The sequence below is a fragment of the Anolis sagrei genome, chromosome 6, assembly GCF_037176765.1.
Source record: "Anolis sagrei isolate rAnoSag1 chromosome 6, rAnoSag1.mat, whole genome shotgun sequence".
NCBI lineage: Eukaryota > Metazoa > Chordata > Lepidosauria > Squamata > Dactyloidae > Anolis > Anolis sagrei.
This window is the reverse complement of record NC_090026.1, coordinates 6,845,106-6,860,591: the sequence shown is the minus strand read 5'-3', so window position 1 is coordinate 6,860,591 and position 15,486 is coordinate 6,845,106. Positions and strand designations below refer to the sequence as shown.

The 15,486-nt window shown below is 45.5% G+C and overlaps 1 protein-coding gene across 1 annotated transcript in view; it reads right to left on the bottom strand.

Moving 5' to 3' along the window:
• Window positions 1-12,516, bottom strand: part of LOC132777569 (hydroperoxide isomerase ALOXE3-like) — a 31,011-nt gene extending 18,495 nt beyond the window's left edge. Inside the window, exons 1-6 of the mRNA XM_060779927.2 lie at window positions 12,277-12,516; window positions 6,702-6,906; window positions 4,440-4,521; window positions 3,975-4,097; window positions 3,678-3,781; window positions 763-935 (exon numbers count right to left, since the gene is read on the bottom strand). Coding sequence (XP_060635910.2) covers window positions 763-935; window positions 3,678-3,781; window positions 3,975-4,097; window positions 4,440-4,521; window positions 6,702-6,906; window positions 12,277-12,426 — 837 coding nt within the window. The 5' untranslated portion in view covers window positions 12,427-12,516. The remainder of the gene's footprint in view (window positions 1-762; window positions 936-3,677; window positions 3,782-3,974; window positions 4,098-4,439; window positions 4,522-6,701; window positions 6,907-12,276) is intronic.
• Between the last annotated feature and the right edge of the window lie 2,970 nt (window positions 12,517-15,486).

The following is a 15,486-nucleotide window of genomic DNA, read 5'->3' as shown; positions in this document are numbered from 1 at the left end:
TATTTTAACTGTTCATTATCTAAAGGCATCAAATAGTTGCCTAAGTGTAAGCTGCCTTGAGTCGCCTCCAGAGTGGAGAAAGGCAGGGTAGAAATAAATAAGACAGATTATTATTATTATTATTATTATTATTATTATTATTATTATAACATGCAGACCAGAGCTAAGATTGTTAATCAGACATTTTTGCAACTAATTCAACACTGCATGCAGACTGCTATCCCAACACACATGAGTGGACACCTCCTCGTATTTATGTCAAGGGGTTTCCAGGATTTTGAGTTTTACTTGCTTGGACTAACACTCCTCGAAGCCCCCAACCAGAATGGCACACCCTCCAATGTTTCCTAAATGAAATCCACCACATTTTGAAGAGCAAAAGTAATCTACTCTCTAAATCAGTTTGAACTCAGTTGGAGAGCATGACGTGGACACTGGGTGAAATACAGCTAGTATCACCTAAAAAGTGGCTTGTTCTCACAATATTTATTTTTATATTATTTATTTACAACATTTATATGCTACCCTTCTCACCCCGAAAGGGACTCAGAGCGGCTTACAAGTCATATCTACATAAAACATACTATATTATTAGCATAGGACTAATACATCATCCATAATATTGGTATTAGATAATATTATATTGTTGCTGGGGAAGGGGCTCTGATGCCGCAGGAGACAAGATGGAACTGTCTTCTCTGCTCCCTTCTTTACTCTTTACAATAGGCCTTCAGATCACCTAACGCCTGCTTCTTTTCATACCTCCAGCTCTTTTTCCAGCGTAGTATCATCTCCAAGGAACTTGGTCACCATCTCATTGGTCACGGGGAAATTTGGAGGGATCTTGGTGCATCTCTGGATCATTCTTGGATTCAATCCGTTCAGGAACTGGTACCCAAAGAAAGCATCTTCTTTCCAGTGCTCTGTGATGTATTCTAGAATAGAGAACAAGAATTCAATTGGGCAAGATCCATTTACAACAGTGGTTCCCAACCTGTGGTCCGTGGACCACCAGTGGTCCCCAAGAACTAAAATATGGTCCGCGGCCTCACCATTACTACACCAAAACAACAAGAGCGATTCATCTCGCAAAACCCTCTTATAGTCCTGAGCCAATGAGGATTTTTTAAAAATCAGGAGCGACTTGAGGAACTGCAAGTTGCTTCTGGCGTGCGAGAATTTGCCATTTGCAAGGACGTTGCCCAGGGGATGCCCGGATGTTTGATGTTTTACCATCCTTGTGGGAAGCTTCTCTCATATCCCCGCAGGCAATGGGGAGAAGCTGACTACCCACAAAAGGGGCGACAACAAGCCTCCCCCTGAGTGGAGCCATTCCATGTGGCACCTGGAAGCCCCACACGTCGCATGATGTGTTCTGCATACAAGTTGAATAGGTTGAGTGAGAGTATACAGTCCTGCTGTACTCCTTTCTCAATCTTGTTCCGTGGTCTGTTCTTACTGTTGCTACTTGATCCTTATAAAGATTCCTCAGGAGACAGATAAGGTCGGCTGGTATCCCCATCCCTCCAAGAACTTGCCACAATTGATTAAGATCCACACAGTCAAAGGCTTTAGAATAGTCAAAAAAACAGAAATAGATGTTTTTCTGAAACTCCCTGCCTTCCTCCATTATCCAGCATCCGGATATTGGCAATTGGGTCTCTCGTTCATCTGCCTTTCCTGAACTCAGCTTGTCCATCTGGCAACTCTCTCTCCATGTGTTGCTGGAGTCTTCCTTGCAGGATCTTCAGCATTACCTTACTGGCATGTGAAATAATTGACACTGTATGAAAGTTTTAGCATTCTTTAGCATTTCCCTTTTTTTGGTATGGAGATATAAGTATTGTGCCATGCTAATAATATAATATATTGTATGTACATATATCTTGTAAGACACTCTGAGTCCCCTTTGGGGCGAGAAGGGCAGAATATAAATGTCGTAAATAAATAAATAAGTTGATTTTTCCGCAATGTGATGGCCATTCTTGTGTTTTCCATATTTGCTGGCATACGGCATGCATTACCTTGGCAGCATCATCTTTCAAGATATTAAACAATTCATCTAGGATCCCCTCATCTCCTGCTGCCTTGTTGTTAGCAATGCTTCTTAAGGCCCATTCAACCTCACTCCTCAGGATGTCTGGTTCTAATTCACTCACCACACTGGTCAAAGCTATCCTTGATATTATTGTCCTTCCTATACAGATATTCTTTATACAGCTCTAGATTATTAAATATGGTTTTCTGTGGGTGAGCAGATGGGGACTACTGGATGACATATGTTCTGTATCAGAAATGAGAGTTGATGTGGTCTATCCAATGCAATTTTCTGAATCAGCACCCCAAATAACCAAACCAAATCTAAAGTTGACCAAAAACTGAATTGTAGTCCTTTTGGTACTAATGTTAGAGAGTGGTCTCTGGTCAAAGTGGTCTCTGGTCAAAAAAAAGGTTGGGAACCACTGATTTACAAGAAGGGACTAAGTCTGGAGTGATTTACAAGAAGGGATTAAGTCTATTGTTTAACACCTATATGCGTCCACTTGCTCAGCTGGTTCGAGGATTTGGGCTTGAGTGTTACCAGTACACTGATGACACTCAGCTTGTGCTGAAGATGGAAGGCCGACCGGACTCTGTACCCGATTGTTTCCATCAGTGCCTCGAGGCCGTTACTGGATGGCTGCGTGCCCGCAGGTTGAGGGTGAATCCAGCAAAGACGGAGATCCTATGGCTGGGTCGACCGGGCAGTGGGGATATCCAGCTGCCTACCCTGGGTAGCAAGGCGCTATGCCTGTCATTGTTGGTAAAGAGTCTGGGAGTCCTTTTGGACCCTCTGCTGATGATGAAGGCCCAGGTCTCCGCCGTGAGCAGAACCGCCTTTTTTCATCTGCGGCAGGCTAGACGGCTGGCCCTCGACCTGTCCAGGGATGACCTAGCTATGGTGATCCAGGCCACGGTCATCTCAAGACTGGACTACTGTAATGCCCTCTACATTGGCCTTCCTCTGTCGGTGATCCGGAAGCTCAAGTTGGTACAAAATGCAGCAGCTCGGCTTCTTGTGAGAGCTCCAATGAGATGCCACATAACACCAATCTTACTGCAGCTGCATTGATTACCAATTGAGCACCGGATCACTTTCAAAGTGATGGTACTCACCTTTAAGGCCTTATATGGTCTGGGGCTGATGTACCTGAGGGACCGCCTCACCCCCTACCAACCCCAGAGATCCTTTCATTCTGAGGACCAAGATTTATTGGAAGCTCCCAGTTTTAAGACCTTACGTCTAACAGCAACCAGACGCAGAGCCTTTACAGCAGTGGCACCATCGCTCTGGAACACTCTGCCACCTGAAGTCCGTGCCTTGAGGGACTTATCAGCGTTCCGCAGGGCATGTAAGACATATTTGTTTCAACAGGCTTTTGATCTTTGATATTGCTGGTTTTTTAAAATTGTTTTAGATTTTAGTCTGTTCTTGTAAGCCGCTCTGAGCCCTAGGGGAGTGGTGGCATATAAGTTTGAATAATAACTAAATAAATAACTAAATAAAATTGCTTTTGCCCATTGAACTCAGTTTGAAGCAAAGAAAGTGGGAAGAAGCAGCTGAAAAGATGGGTCAACAGAGGCCCCATATCAGGACAGTCTCTAAGATGTGGATTTTAGCAGGACTTCCATCTTACCTGAAATATCTGACTTGTTGAACCAGAAAACGTCCTTGATGTCCTCTAGTTTCTCCCAGGATTCTTGGCTGTCAGAGTAACCTCTCAGCTTGAGCTCTATTGTCCTAAAGGGCGAGAGATCATCTTTGGGGTGGCTGTGAGTGGTATAGCTTAACATTTACTCCAACCATGCAGTAGTTCCCTAGCCGAAGCAATGATTACTACTTGAAATATTTAATACACTATTCTGCTTGTCATTAAAATAAGCAATACAACCTTGCTCAAATCCTCCCCTCACCTCTTCCCCACACAACTCACTTGCTTGCTCCACGTTCAGCAAAGAGGGCCCCTTTGGTGAAGGAAAATTTGACCTCACTTTCCAGCTCCGTCATAGATGAGACATCCAGACAGTGGGGGATACCTTCCGCAAATACCTTCCACCTGTATGGAGGAAGAGGAATCAAAATAGTTTAGACCTGAAATATCTCATCCTAGGCTGGAGAATGCTGGGAGCTGTAGTTCCCAAAAGCGCAGGCATTAAGAAGACTTTTTGCTGCCAACTTTGGGAGGTTTGACGTTTCCTGTCAAATTGTGGCTCACATCAGAGGTTGAAGAAGTTGGCAATGTGGTCATTTCTCCTTCTCTGCCCAAATCAGGCAAGTTGCTGAGTTGGGACAGAGCCCAAGAATCAACAGAAACATGAGGTTCTTTAGCTGAAGCAATGGCTGGGTCTGAGTTTTAGCTGGCGCGTGATTCGCCATCTCAAAGATTGAATTCACTTACCCATAATCAGACTGCCTCTTCTGAAGCTCCTTAATCCGGAAGTCTTTGAGTAAGGGTAACGTATCCATAGCAGGGGTTTTAGCTGGAGAAATAAACATAGAAAAGGTTGGTCTCTAGGTTTTATCTTTATTTATCATGTCAAAAGTGAAGTGAAGACATCTGCCCTCGCGCTATGCTACTCTGCTGCTGAGTATGCATGCCCAGTGTGGAACACATCTCACCACACTAAAACAGTGGATGTGGCTCTTAATGAGACATGCCACATTATCACGGGGTGTCTGCGCCCTACACCACTGGAGAAATTACACTGTCTAGCCGGTATTGCACCTCCTGACATCTGCTGGGAAGTAGCAGCCAATAGTGAAAGGACCAAGGCAGTGACATCTCCAGCTCACCCCCTGTTTGGGTATCAGCCAGCATATCAACGACTTAAATCTAGAAATAGTTTTCTAAGATCTACAGAGACACTCTCTGGAACACCTCAGCAAGCTCAGCTGGCCACTTGGAGTGCATCTGGTGTTGCTATAAGAAGGTCCTCCATAGTGCATGTTGCAGGGCTCAGGTTGCATTGTAATAGGTGGTCTTTGGTTTGCTCTTCTTCACACTCACATGTCGTGGACTCCACTTTGTGGCCCCATTTCTAAAGGCTGGCTCTGCATCTTGTGGTGCCAGAGCACAGTCTGTTTAGCACCTTCCAAGTTGCCCAGACTCCTGTGTGCCCAGGAGGGAGTCCCTCATTTGGTATCAGCCATGGCTTGGAGTTCTGCGTTTTAGCCTGCCACTATTGGACTCTTGCTTGCTGAGATGTTCCTGTGAGTATCTCTGTAGGTCTTGGAAAACTATTTCTTGATTTTAGGCGTTGGAGTGCTGGCTGATATCCAAGCAGGGGATGGGCCAGAGATGTCACTGCCTTGGTCCTTTCATTACAGGCTCCTATTTCCCAACAGATGTCAGGTGGTTCAATAGTTGCTGAACAGTATAATTTCTCCAGTGGTGTGGGGCGTAGACATCCTGTGATAATGCAGCATGTCTCATTAAAAGCCATACCCACTGTTATAGCATGGTGAGATGTGTTTCACACTAGGTATGCAGAGAAACAAAGCACAAGGGCAGATGTCTTCACTATATCTGGTTGTGATCCCCAGGTTGTGCCAATCAGGTTTCATATGATATTGTTTCTAGCACCCACTTTTTGCTTGATATGCAAGCAGTGCTTCTTGTAGGTCAGAGCACGGTCCAGGGTAACTCCCAGGTATTTGGGTGTCTTGCAATGCTCTAGTGCAGGCCCGTACTGTAGCCAGGATTTTGATTCGGGGGGGGGGGGGGCTGAGTTTGATTCGGAGGGGCTGAGTCTGAGTGAAAGAGGGTCTACCCTAGCAAAGCTTTTGTGTCGTTACCCCAATGCCCCCATGCATATGAGATATATTGAGCATGGTGATCAGATCATGATATGAATAAACATAACAGTCTAACTCTAAATAACGTACCAGTAAGGCCTTTTCGCAGACCACCATGAGAATTTGGGGGGGGGGGGCTGAAGCCCCCAAAGCCCCCCCCCCCCCCCCCCCCCCCCGGCTACATGAGGGATTCCTTCCTAGGTAATCCTCAGAGCTCGAGATTCTTGTCTATTCTTAAGGTGAAATTCACATGTCTGTGTTTTAGATGGATTAGGAATAAGCTGTTTTCCCCTGTAATAGGCAGTAAGAGCACCTAAAGCTTCAGAGAGCTTCCATTCAACCATTTCAAAGCTCCCTGCTTCAACAGTGATGGCACGATCATCAGCATAGATGAAACACTCTGTCCCTTTTGGCAGTGGCTTAAGCAGCTGAGAAGAAAAGGTACGGCCTGAGGCTGTGAGGAAATGTGGGAGTTGAACTCCAAAACACCTGGAGGGCCACAGTTTACCCATTCTTGATCTACCCCATCATCCTCCTCAACAATTATTATTATTGAGAAGTAAAGTAACACCAAATCGTGATGTAAATCTCAGTTATTTCATTCTAACAATGCAAAAAGAATTCCAAAGGTTTGCTCCCAGCTGGGCAAGATGACAATAGTTTATGCTCATTTGTAAAGGATTTTTCACACTTTGGAATATATATATATATATATATATATATATATATATATATATATATATTTGCAAAAGCAAAAAAAATGTGTTTATGAAACAAACAAATGCACCCAACCGTTTTTTATGCTGCTGATTGGGGAGAAATCCATAGAAGACCTTTCCTTTTTCCCCCTAAGACATTGACTTACCTGTTCCCTCCCTCAGCTCCAAAGTCTGGCACCCTTCCATCCACTGGTAACAAGGGAAGCGGTATTCTGCCCCTTTCGGGGATGTCACGGTGATAAAGGTGCAGTACCAGTTTGTGGCAAAGAGCTTGAGCATGCATTCTTTGTGGAGACGGAGGAGCACAATATCTCCCAGGTCGTGTTTGCAGGAGACCTCATAATCACTCACCTGTAACAGAAAGGTCAGAGGATTATCAGAGCCATCAAGAGATTAGAGAATGGAAAGCCACGTTTCAACTCTGGTTGAAGAACCCCACCTAAAACAGTTTACATGACATGCAAATAAGGTTGTTGGAATGGAAATAGAAGATGGCTTCTCCAACATTAATGATCATCCAGAAGGAGGAATTTGAGCAGCTGATTTCCACTTTTACAAAACCACTAAAGCATTGCTTCCCAACCTGTGGTCCTTGGACCACTAGTGGTCCGCAAGAACTAAAATATGGTCTGCAGCTTCACTGTTACTACATAGTTGCAACGAGAGTGACTGGTGTGCCAAGGCTTATTAAATATGGTTTACTGTTGGCAAGCAGATAGCAGCTACTGGATGGCATGTGTTCTGTATCAGAAACTAGAGCTGATGTGGTCTATCCGATGCAATTTTCTGAATCAGCACCCCAAATAACCAAACCAAATCTAAAGGTGACCAAAACCTGATTTGTAACCCTTTTGGTACTAATGTTGGAGAGTGGTCCCTGGTCAAAGTGGTCCCTGATTTTAAAAAGGTTGGGAAGCACTGCACTAAAGGGACAGAAACCCCCTCCAGTCTTTAAACACGAGCCAACAATGTGATGTGGCGGCAAAAAAAGCCAATGGGATTTTGGCCTTTATCAATAGGAGCATAGTGTCTAGATCTAGGGAAGTCATGCTCCCCATGCTCTATTCTGCTTTGGTTAGACCACATCTGGAATATTGTGTCCAATTCTGGGCACCACAATTCAAGAGACATATTGACAAGCTGGAATGTGTCCAGAGGAGGGCGACTAAAATGATGAAGGGTCTGGAGAACAAGCCCTATGAGGAGCGGCCTAAGGAGCTGGGCATGTGTAGCCTGAAGAAGAGACGGCTGAGAGGAGATATCATAGCCTGTTTTCTGCTTCCCTGGAGACTAGGACACGAAACAATGGCTTCAAACTACAAGAAAGGAGATTCCATCTGAACATGAGGAAGAACTTCCTGACTGTGAGAGCCATTCAGTAGTGGAACTCTCTGCCCTGGAATGTGGTGGAGGCTCCTTCTTTGGAAGCTTTTAAATAGAGACTGGATGGCCATCTGTCAGGGGTGATTTGAATGCAATATTCCTGCTTCTTGGCAGGGGGTTGGACTGGATGGCCCATGAGGTCTCTTCCAACTCTTTGATTCTATGATTCTATGATTCTCTCTGGAAACCTGAAGTTGGGAGTTGGTTGAGAGGTTCTTCACTGGCTCATGAACCTTGCAAGTACATCTGGTGCTGGGTACATGGACTTACTTACTTAGGCAATCTCTTGTTGGCTGAGTAGGATAATCTTCCAGGATCAGTGTTCTGGTGGGTCTGTTGGTGACTATGGAGCCCTATTCTTGATCTGCATGTTCTCTCGCAGTGAAGGCATTGGTTTCCAGGTGGAAGGCAGTCCCAGTCGGGGTTGGCTTGATGTGCCTTCCTCTTGGCACATTTCTCTCTTTCACCCTCCATTCGTGCCTCTTCAAATTCTGCAGCACCACTGGTCACAGCTGACCTCCACCTGGAGCACTCAAGGGCCAGGGCTTCCCATTTCTCAGTGTCTATGCCAGAGTTTTAAGATTGGCTTTGAGTCCATCTTTCAATCTCTTTTCCTGCCCACCAACATTCTGTTTTCCATTCTTGAGTTCAGAGTAGAGCAACTGCTTTGGGAGACAGTGGTCGGGCATCCGGACAATGTGGCCGGTCCCGTGGAGTTGATGGTGGGGGACCATTGCTTCAATGCTGGCGGTTTTTGCTTCTTCCAGCATGCTGACATTTGTCCGCCTGTCTTCCCAAGAGATTTGCAGGATTTTCCAGAGGCAGCGCTGATGGAATGTTCCAGGAGTTGCATGTGACGTCTGTAGACAGTCCACAGTACATGGAAACAGTGACTTCTGTATAGATGCCTCAAGGCTCTGGAAATGCCTTGGGACCTCATCAAAAAGGCCCATGGATTTGCCGCACATTGGGGTGAATCCATGGGATCCCGGCAGGGGACATGGAGAAGCCAGCGCTCCATGCCCCACATCACCCTGCCTTAGCTTGCCCCTCATCTCATGACGGGGAAGCATCACCACCCAGCTGTCCACCATTGCTAGGAAGGCAGCATGGAAAGGCTCTTGTGTTGCTGTAGTTGTGGCGTGCGCTATTTCCTATCCCTTTTCGGCATGAAGTACAACCAGAAGTGTCTATGTGTCATGTGAAGAGCTCTGTGCTGAAAATGAGAGGAAGCAGCATATGACAGGCAAATCAACCCATCTGATGCAGTAGTAAATATCAACAGGCTTATTTGTTTGTTTATTGATTATATTTGTTTATAACCTGCTTTGTCTCCCCAGAGGGGCTTCAGGAATGTACTACAGTATAACCACCATATCTGTGGGGAATGTTTCCAGGCAAACTGTGGTTCCACAAAACCATGGATATGGACAAGCACCAGAGAAATTGTCTATGTCCTGGGCCCGGTCCTGTTCAACATCTTTATTAACGACTTAGATGAAGGGCTAGAAGGCATGATCATCAAGTTTGCAGACGGGACCAAATTGGGAGGGATAGCCAATAGTCCAGAGGACAGGAGCAGGATTCAAAACGATCTTGACAGATTAGAGAGATGGGCCAAAACTAACAAAATGAAGTTCAACAGTGATAAATGTAAGATACTCCACTTTGGCAGAAAAAATGAAATGCAAAGATACAGAATGGGTGACGCCTGGCTCGAGAGCAGTACATGTGAAAAAGATCTTGGCGTCCTCGTGGACAACAAGTTAAACATGAGCCAACAGTGTGATGTGGCGGCAAAAAAAGCCAATGGGATTTTGGCCTGCATCAATAGGAGCATAGTGTCTAGATCTAAGGAAGTAATGCTGAAGCAGGAACAGGGGGAACGGCAGGCCGCTCCTCACACTGCTTTTGGCCGGGATCTTGCTGAGACACTTTGAAGACCACTCGAAGCCCAAATGAGTTTAAAAGCAAGCACCTTTATTGTACTGCAGTAGAATAGGCGGACAGAATGACACTAAGGCTCAGTGTCAATACAAAGCTGTCGCGCCTCGAGCCCTCTGGCTGCGAGGCTAATATGCCCTTGTCTAGGAGTTTCCCTTTTTCTCTATCAGGTTACACAGATGGGCTAACACCTCTTTCGAGGTAAGCATCTGTGGGGTGTAGCTCACCACCAACGGTCCAAGACACCTCCCCTGGAGTAAACAACTCCCATAGGCATCTCTATTAACGTGACATACTGCATATATCTTCATCATATCTGGCCGACCACATTGGCTGGCCACAAACTGTTTCTTGGAACCAACTGTCATAACACTTGCCTCCCTAAAGAAAGAAAGACAGGCTGTTTCTTAATTAGAAGTGGAGAATATGCCCTTTTCTAAAGAATAGACAGAGAAGATGGAGTGACTTTGGTTCACTGTTTCTCTCAATGCTACCCCTCTATTCTGCTTTGGTTAGACCACATCTGGAATACTGTGTCCAATTCTGGGCACCACAATTCAAGAGAGATATTGACAAGCTGGAATGTGTCCAGAGGAGAGCGACTAAAATTATCAAGGGTCTGGAGAACAAGCCCTATGAGGAGCGGCTTAGGGAACTGGGCATGTTTAGCCTGAAGAAGAGAAGGCTGAGAGGAGATATGATAGCCATGTATAAATATGTGAGAGGAAGCCACAGGGAGGAGGGAGCAAGCTTTTTTTCTGCTTCCTTGGAGACTAGGACGCAATGGAACAATGGCTTCAAACTACAAGAGAGGAGATTCCATCTGAACATTAGGAAGAACTTCCTGACTGTGAGAGCCGTTCAGCAGTGGAACTCTTTGCCCCGGAGTGTGGTGGAGGCTCCTTCTTTGGAAGCTTTTAAGCAGAGGCTGGATTGCCATTTGTCAGGGGTGATTTGAATGCAATATTCCTGCTTCTTGGCAGAATGGGGTTGTACTGGATGGCCCAGGAGGTCTCTTCCAACTCTTTGATTCTATGATTCTATGATTCTATGTATATTGTGAATGTGAACTCTCCAGGATTCTGAAAGTTGTAGTCCAAAAGCTAAGTCTTCTAAGATCTCTTTCCAGCATTGCATTTGAGTTGCTAGCCATATATTATAAAAAGATAGACAGACAGACAGAGAACTTCATCAGATGAAGGCAGTGAAGTGTCAACAACAACAACAACAACAACAACAACAACAAAACTTTATTTATATACTGCTCTATCTCCCCGAGGGGACTCAGAACGGTTTCCAAGTAACATCATCAATGTTGTTGTTGTTGTTCATTCGTTCAGTCACTTCCGACTCTTTGTGACCTCATGGACCAGCCCACGCCAGAGCTCCCTGTCGGCCGTCACCACCCCCAGCTCCTTCAAGGTCAAGCCAGTCACTTCAAGGATACCATCCATCCATCTTGCCCTTGGTCAGCCCCTCTTCCCCTTTCCTTCCATTTCCTCATCATCAAAACATACAGAGTAAACAACATAACCATAAGATTAACAAAACAATAAGCATAAAATTGTCACAATAACACATAAATATTAAAAGTAATCCTGCCTGTTCAAGGCAACTTAAAACGCCGGGCCAAGATTAGTGCAAGCTCAAAATTTCTAAGGAGCCTGGGAATTAAGTGTAGTGCTATAGCAGGCAACAACAACAATAAGTACGGGTCTATGGCTGTTCATTTTTGGAGCCTATTAGAGGAAGTGACCTGGGTAATTGGTAGAAAGAATAAGTCCATATTCAACAATGTCCAGGGCTGAGCTAGAATTAGTCATTCTCAAAAGCCTGTTGAAACCACCAGGTCTTCAAGCTCTTACGAAAGGAAGGGAGAGTTGGGGTCTGGGGCCTATCTAATTTCCCTGGGGAGGGTGTTCCAGAGGCAGGGGGCCACCACTGAGAAGGCCCTCTCTCTCATCCCCACCAACCGTACTTGGGATCGTGGTGGGAGCGAAAGGAGGGCCTCTCCACTTTTCTGCACTGCCGGCACAGAGTCCCCCTGAGCGCATCACATGATGCAAGACTACTTCTGGTGGGACCACATAGGACTCCATGCTGACAACATGCCAACAGTGGAGAGAAACGGAGTCTGGGGGCGTTTGCTCATATGTGTATGGGTATTGCTCATTTTTAAAAGGCAGAGGAGTCAAAGGGAATACAGGGAACAGCAGAGAAATGGCATGGAAATGGATGGCATGGGAACACAGCCAGAAGGTTTCCTATGCTGCCCCACCTTTCACCTGCTTTTCAAAGGGCCACCCGACGCACTACAGAGACAAAAAAAATAGGACATAATGTTCTGTGACCCAATGTCCTACTCCCCTTCCTGACCATCTTTTCCCCACTTACCGCACCAGTATAGAAGTCCACTCCCCAGTTGTCCAGGGCAGTTTTGGGGCTCTCTCCCTCAGTTCCAACCAAAGTGATGGAAATGGAGTCGAAGGTCCCTGAATGGACAAGGTTCCCCGTTGTCACTCGGACCTTGTACTTGACGTCCATATCTCTGCAGCTCAGTTACTATGCCTTGAGATTGTGCATTCAACAGAGAGCTGAAATCTCAGTCTGTCCTGCAACTCTCAAAACCTCTTTGCCTGGACGATGGGATTTACAGCAACCCAGCTTCCATCAGCCTGGGTTCCCACCCTTTCAACCACAGTGGCAACTCCCCTGGAAAGAGAGACGGGCCAAGAACCAGGTTGTTTGCTGGGTACTAGAAGGACAAAGGTGGATGTTTGGAGAAAGAGATTTGTCCTGTGGTTTATTTATGGATTATTTCACTCCACCCAACAGATTAGCAAATTCTGGTTCTGCAAGACAGAAATGTCACCAGTCTGCATTTAAGAAGAAGTGCCTTTCTATGATTAGATTGTTGTTGTAAACATGTGCAGAAGAAAAGCAGAAGCAAAATCTGGCTCATTGAGAAAGGCCAACCGTTCAAGTGTTGGATGGAACAAGACCAAGATGGGGTTTAGGTTCTCCAAGTCAGGGTCTTGGAGGTCTTGGATATCAGGGTGTAGTCCTCAATCTCAGCGCCTGGACCCTCTTCTCCAGGTCCCAAGACAAAGAGGAGGAATCTCAGCGTGAGAACATTGCCTTCCAAAATGTGTGTATGTGTCCATTTGGAATATGATACCCAGTGCTGTTACATGATGTGGCGGCAAAAAAAGCCAATGGGATTTTGGCCTGCATCAATAGGAGCATAGTGACTAGATCTAGGGAAGTAATGCTACCCCTCTATTCTGCTTTGGTGAGACCCCACCTGGAATATTGTGTCCAATTCTGGGCACCACAATTCAAGAGAGATATTGACAAGCTGGAATGTGTCCAGAGGAGAGCGACTAAAATGATAAAGGGTCTGGAGAACAAGCCCTATGAGGAGCGGCTTAAGGAGCTGGGCATGTTTAGCCTGAAGAAAAGAAGACTGAGAGGGGATATGATAGCCATGTATAAATATGTGAGAGGAAGCCACAGGGAGGAGGGAGCAAGCTTGTTTACTACTTCCCCGGAGACTAGGACGCGGAACAATGGCTTCAAACTACAAGAGAGGAGATTCCATCTGAACATTAGGAAGAACTTCCTGACTGTGAGAGCTGTTCAGCAGTGGAACTCTCTGCCCTGGAGTGTGGTGGAGGCTCCTTCTTTGGAAGCTTTTAAACAGAGGCTGGATGGCCATCTGACAGGGGTGCTTTGAATGCAATATTCCTGCTTCTTGGCAGAATGGGGTTGGACTGGATGGCCCATGAGGTCTCTTCCAACTCTAGGATTCTAGGATTCTATGATTTGAAGCCCTTCCACACAGCTGAAAAAAATCCCACAATATCTGTTTTGAAGTGGGATATATGACAGCATGGACTGAGATATCCCGGTTCAAAGCAGATATTGTAGGATTTCCTGCCTTGAATTCTGTATTATATGGCTGTGTGGAAGGGCCTGGATTCTCTATGAGACTCATGCCTGTTATACTTTAATGATTATATTTATTGTTTACTGCGCAATTAAGGCCAAGGCATTTCAGGGAAATCTCAGGCCCCAAATACCTCTGAGCTATACTCGTTTATAGGTTTTTCAACAATTTAATGCATATTTATTTATTTATTTATTTACAACATTTGTATACCGCTTTTCTCACCCCGAAGGGGACTCAAAGCAGTTTCCACATAGGTAATGGCAAAATTCAATGCCAGCACAAACAATTACAATTATACAGTTACAGTTAGACATAAATCAAATTAAAATACATCCATAAACAGTAAAACAGTCTCATCCATCGAATCGCCGTTCCAGTCATTGTCTTTCCGAAATGCTGCATAGATTTGTTTCTACTGCCCGAAGCCCTGGTCCCAAAACCATGTTTTTTTTTTCCTTAAAAGCCAGGAGGGAGGGAGTGGATCTTACCTCATTTGGGAGAGTGTTCCATAGGCAGAAGGGCCACAGCCGAGAAGGCCCTGTCTCTCATCCCCGCCAGGCGCATTTGCGCTGTTGACGGGAGCGAGAGCCGGGCCTCCCCGGATGATCTTAGATTACGAGGTGGGACATAGGGGTAGATACGTTTGGACAAGTAAGCTGGGCCAGAACCGTATAGAGCAGTGTTTCTCAACCTGGGGGTCGGGACCCCTGGGTGGGTCACGAGGGGGTGTCAGAGGGGTCACCAAAGACCATCAGAAAACACAGTATTTTCTCTTGGTCACGGGGCTTCTGTGTTGGAAGTTTGACCCAATTCTACCATTGATGAGATTCAAAGGGCTTTTTGATCACAAGTGAACTGTAAATCCCAGCAATGATAACTCCCAAATATCAAGGTTTATTTCCCCCAAACTCCACCAGTGTTCACATTTCAGCATATTGAGTATTCGTGCCAAGTTTGGTCCAGATCCACCATTGCTTGACTCCACAGTGTTTTCTAGGTGCAGGTGAACTACAATTCCCAAACTCAAGGTTAATGCTCACCAAACTCTTCTAGTGTTTTCTGTTGGTCATGGGAGTTCGGTGTACCAAGGTTGGTTCAATTCCATCATTGGTGGAGTTCAGAATGCTCTTTGATTGTAGGTGAACTATAAATCCCAGCAATTACAACTCCCAAATGACAAAATCATTCTCTCCCAACCCCACCAGTATTCAAATTTGGGCATATTGGGTATTTGTGCCAAATGTGAATGAAAATGCATCCTACATATTGGATATTTACATTAGGATTCATAACACTAGCAAAATTACAGTTATGATGTAGCAACAAAAATAATTTGATAGCCGGGGGGTCACCACGACATGAGGAGCTGTATCAAAGGGTCGCGGCATTAGGAAGGTTGAGAAACACTGGTATAGAGCTTTATAGGTCAAAACCAGCACTTTGAATTGGGCTCAGAGATGGACCGGCAGCCAGTGGAGCTGGCATAACAAGGGGGTGGTATGCTCCCTGTATGCCGCCCCAGTTAGTAATCTGGGTGCCGTCCATTGGACTAGCTGAAGTTTCCGAACAGTCTTCAAAGGCAGCCCCACGCAGAACACGTTGCAGTAATCTATTCAGGATGTAACCAGAGCGTAGACCACCGTGGCCAACTC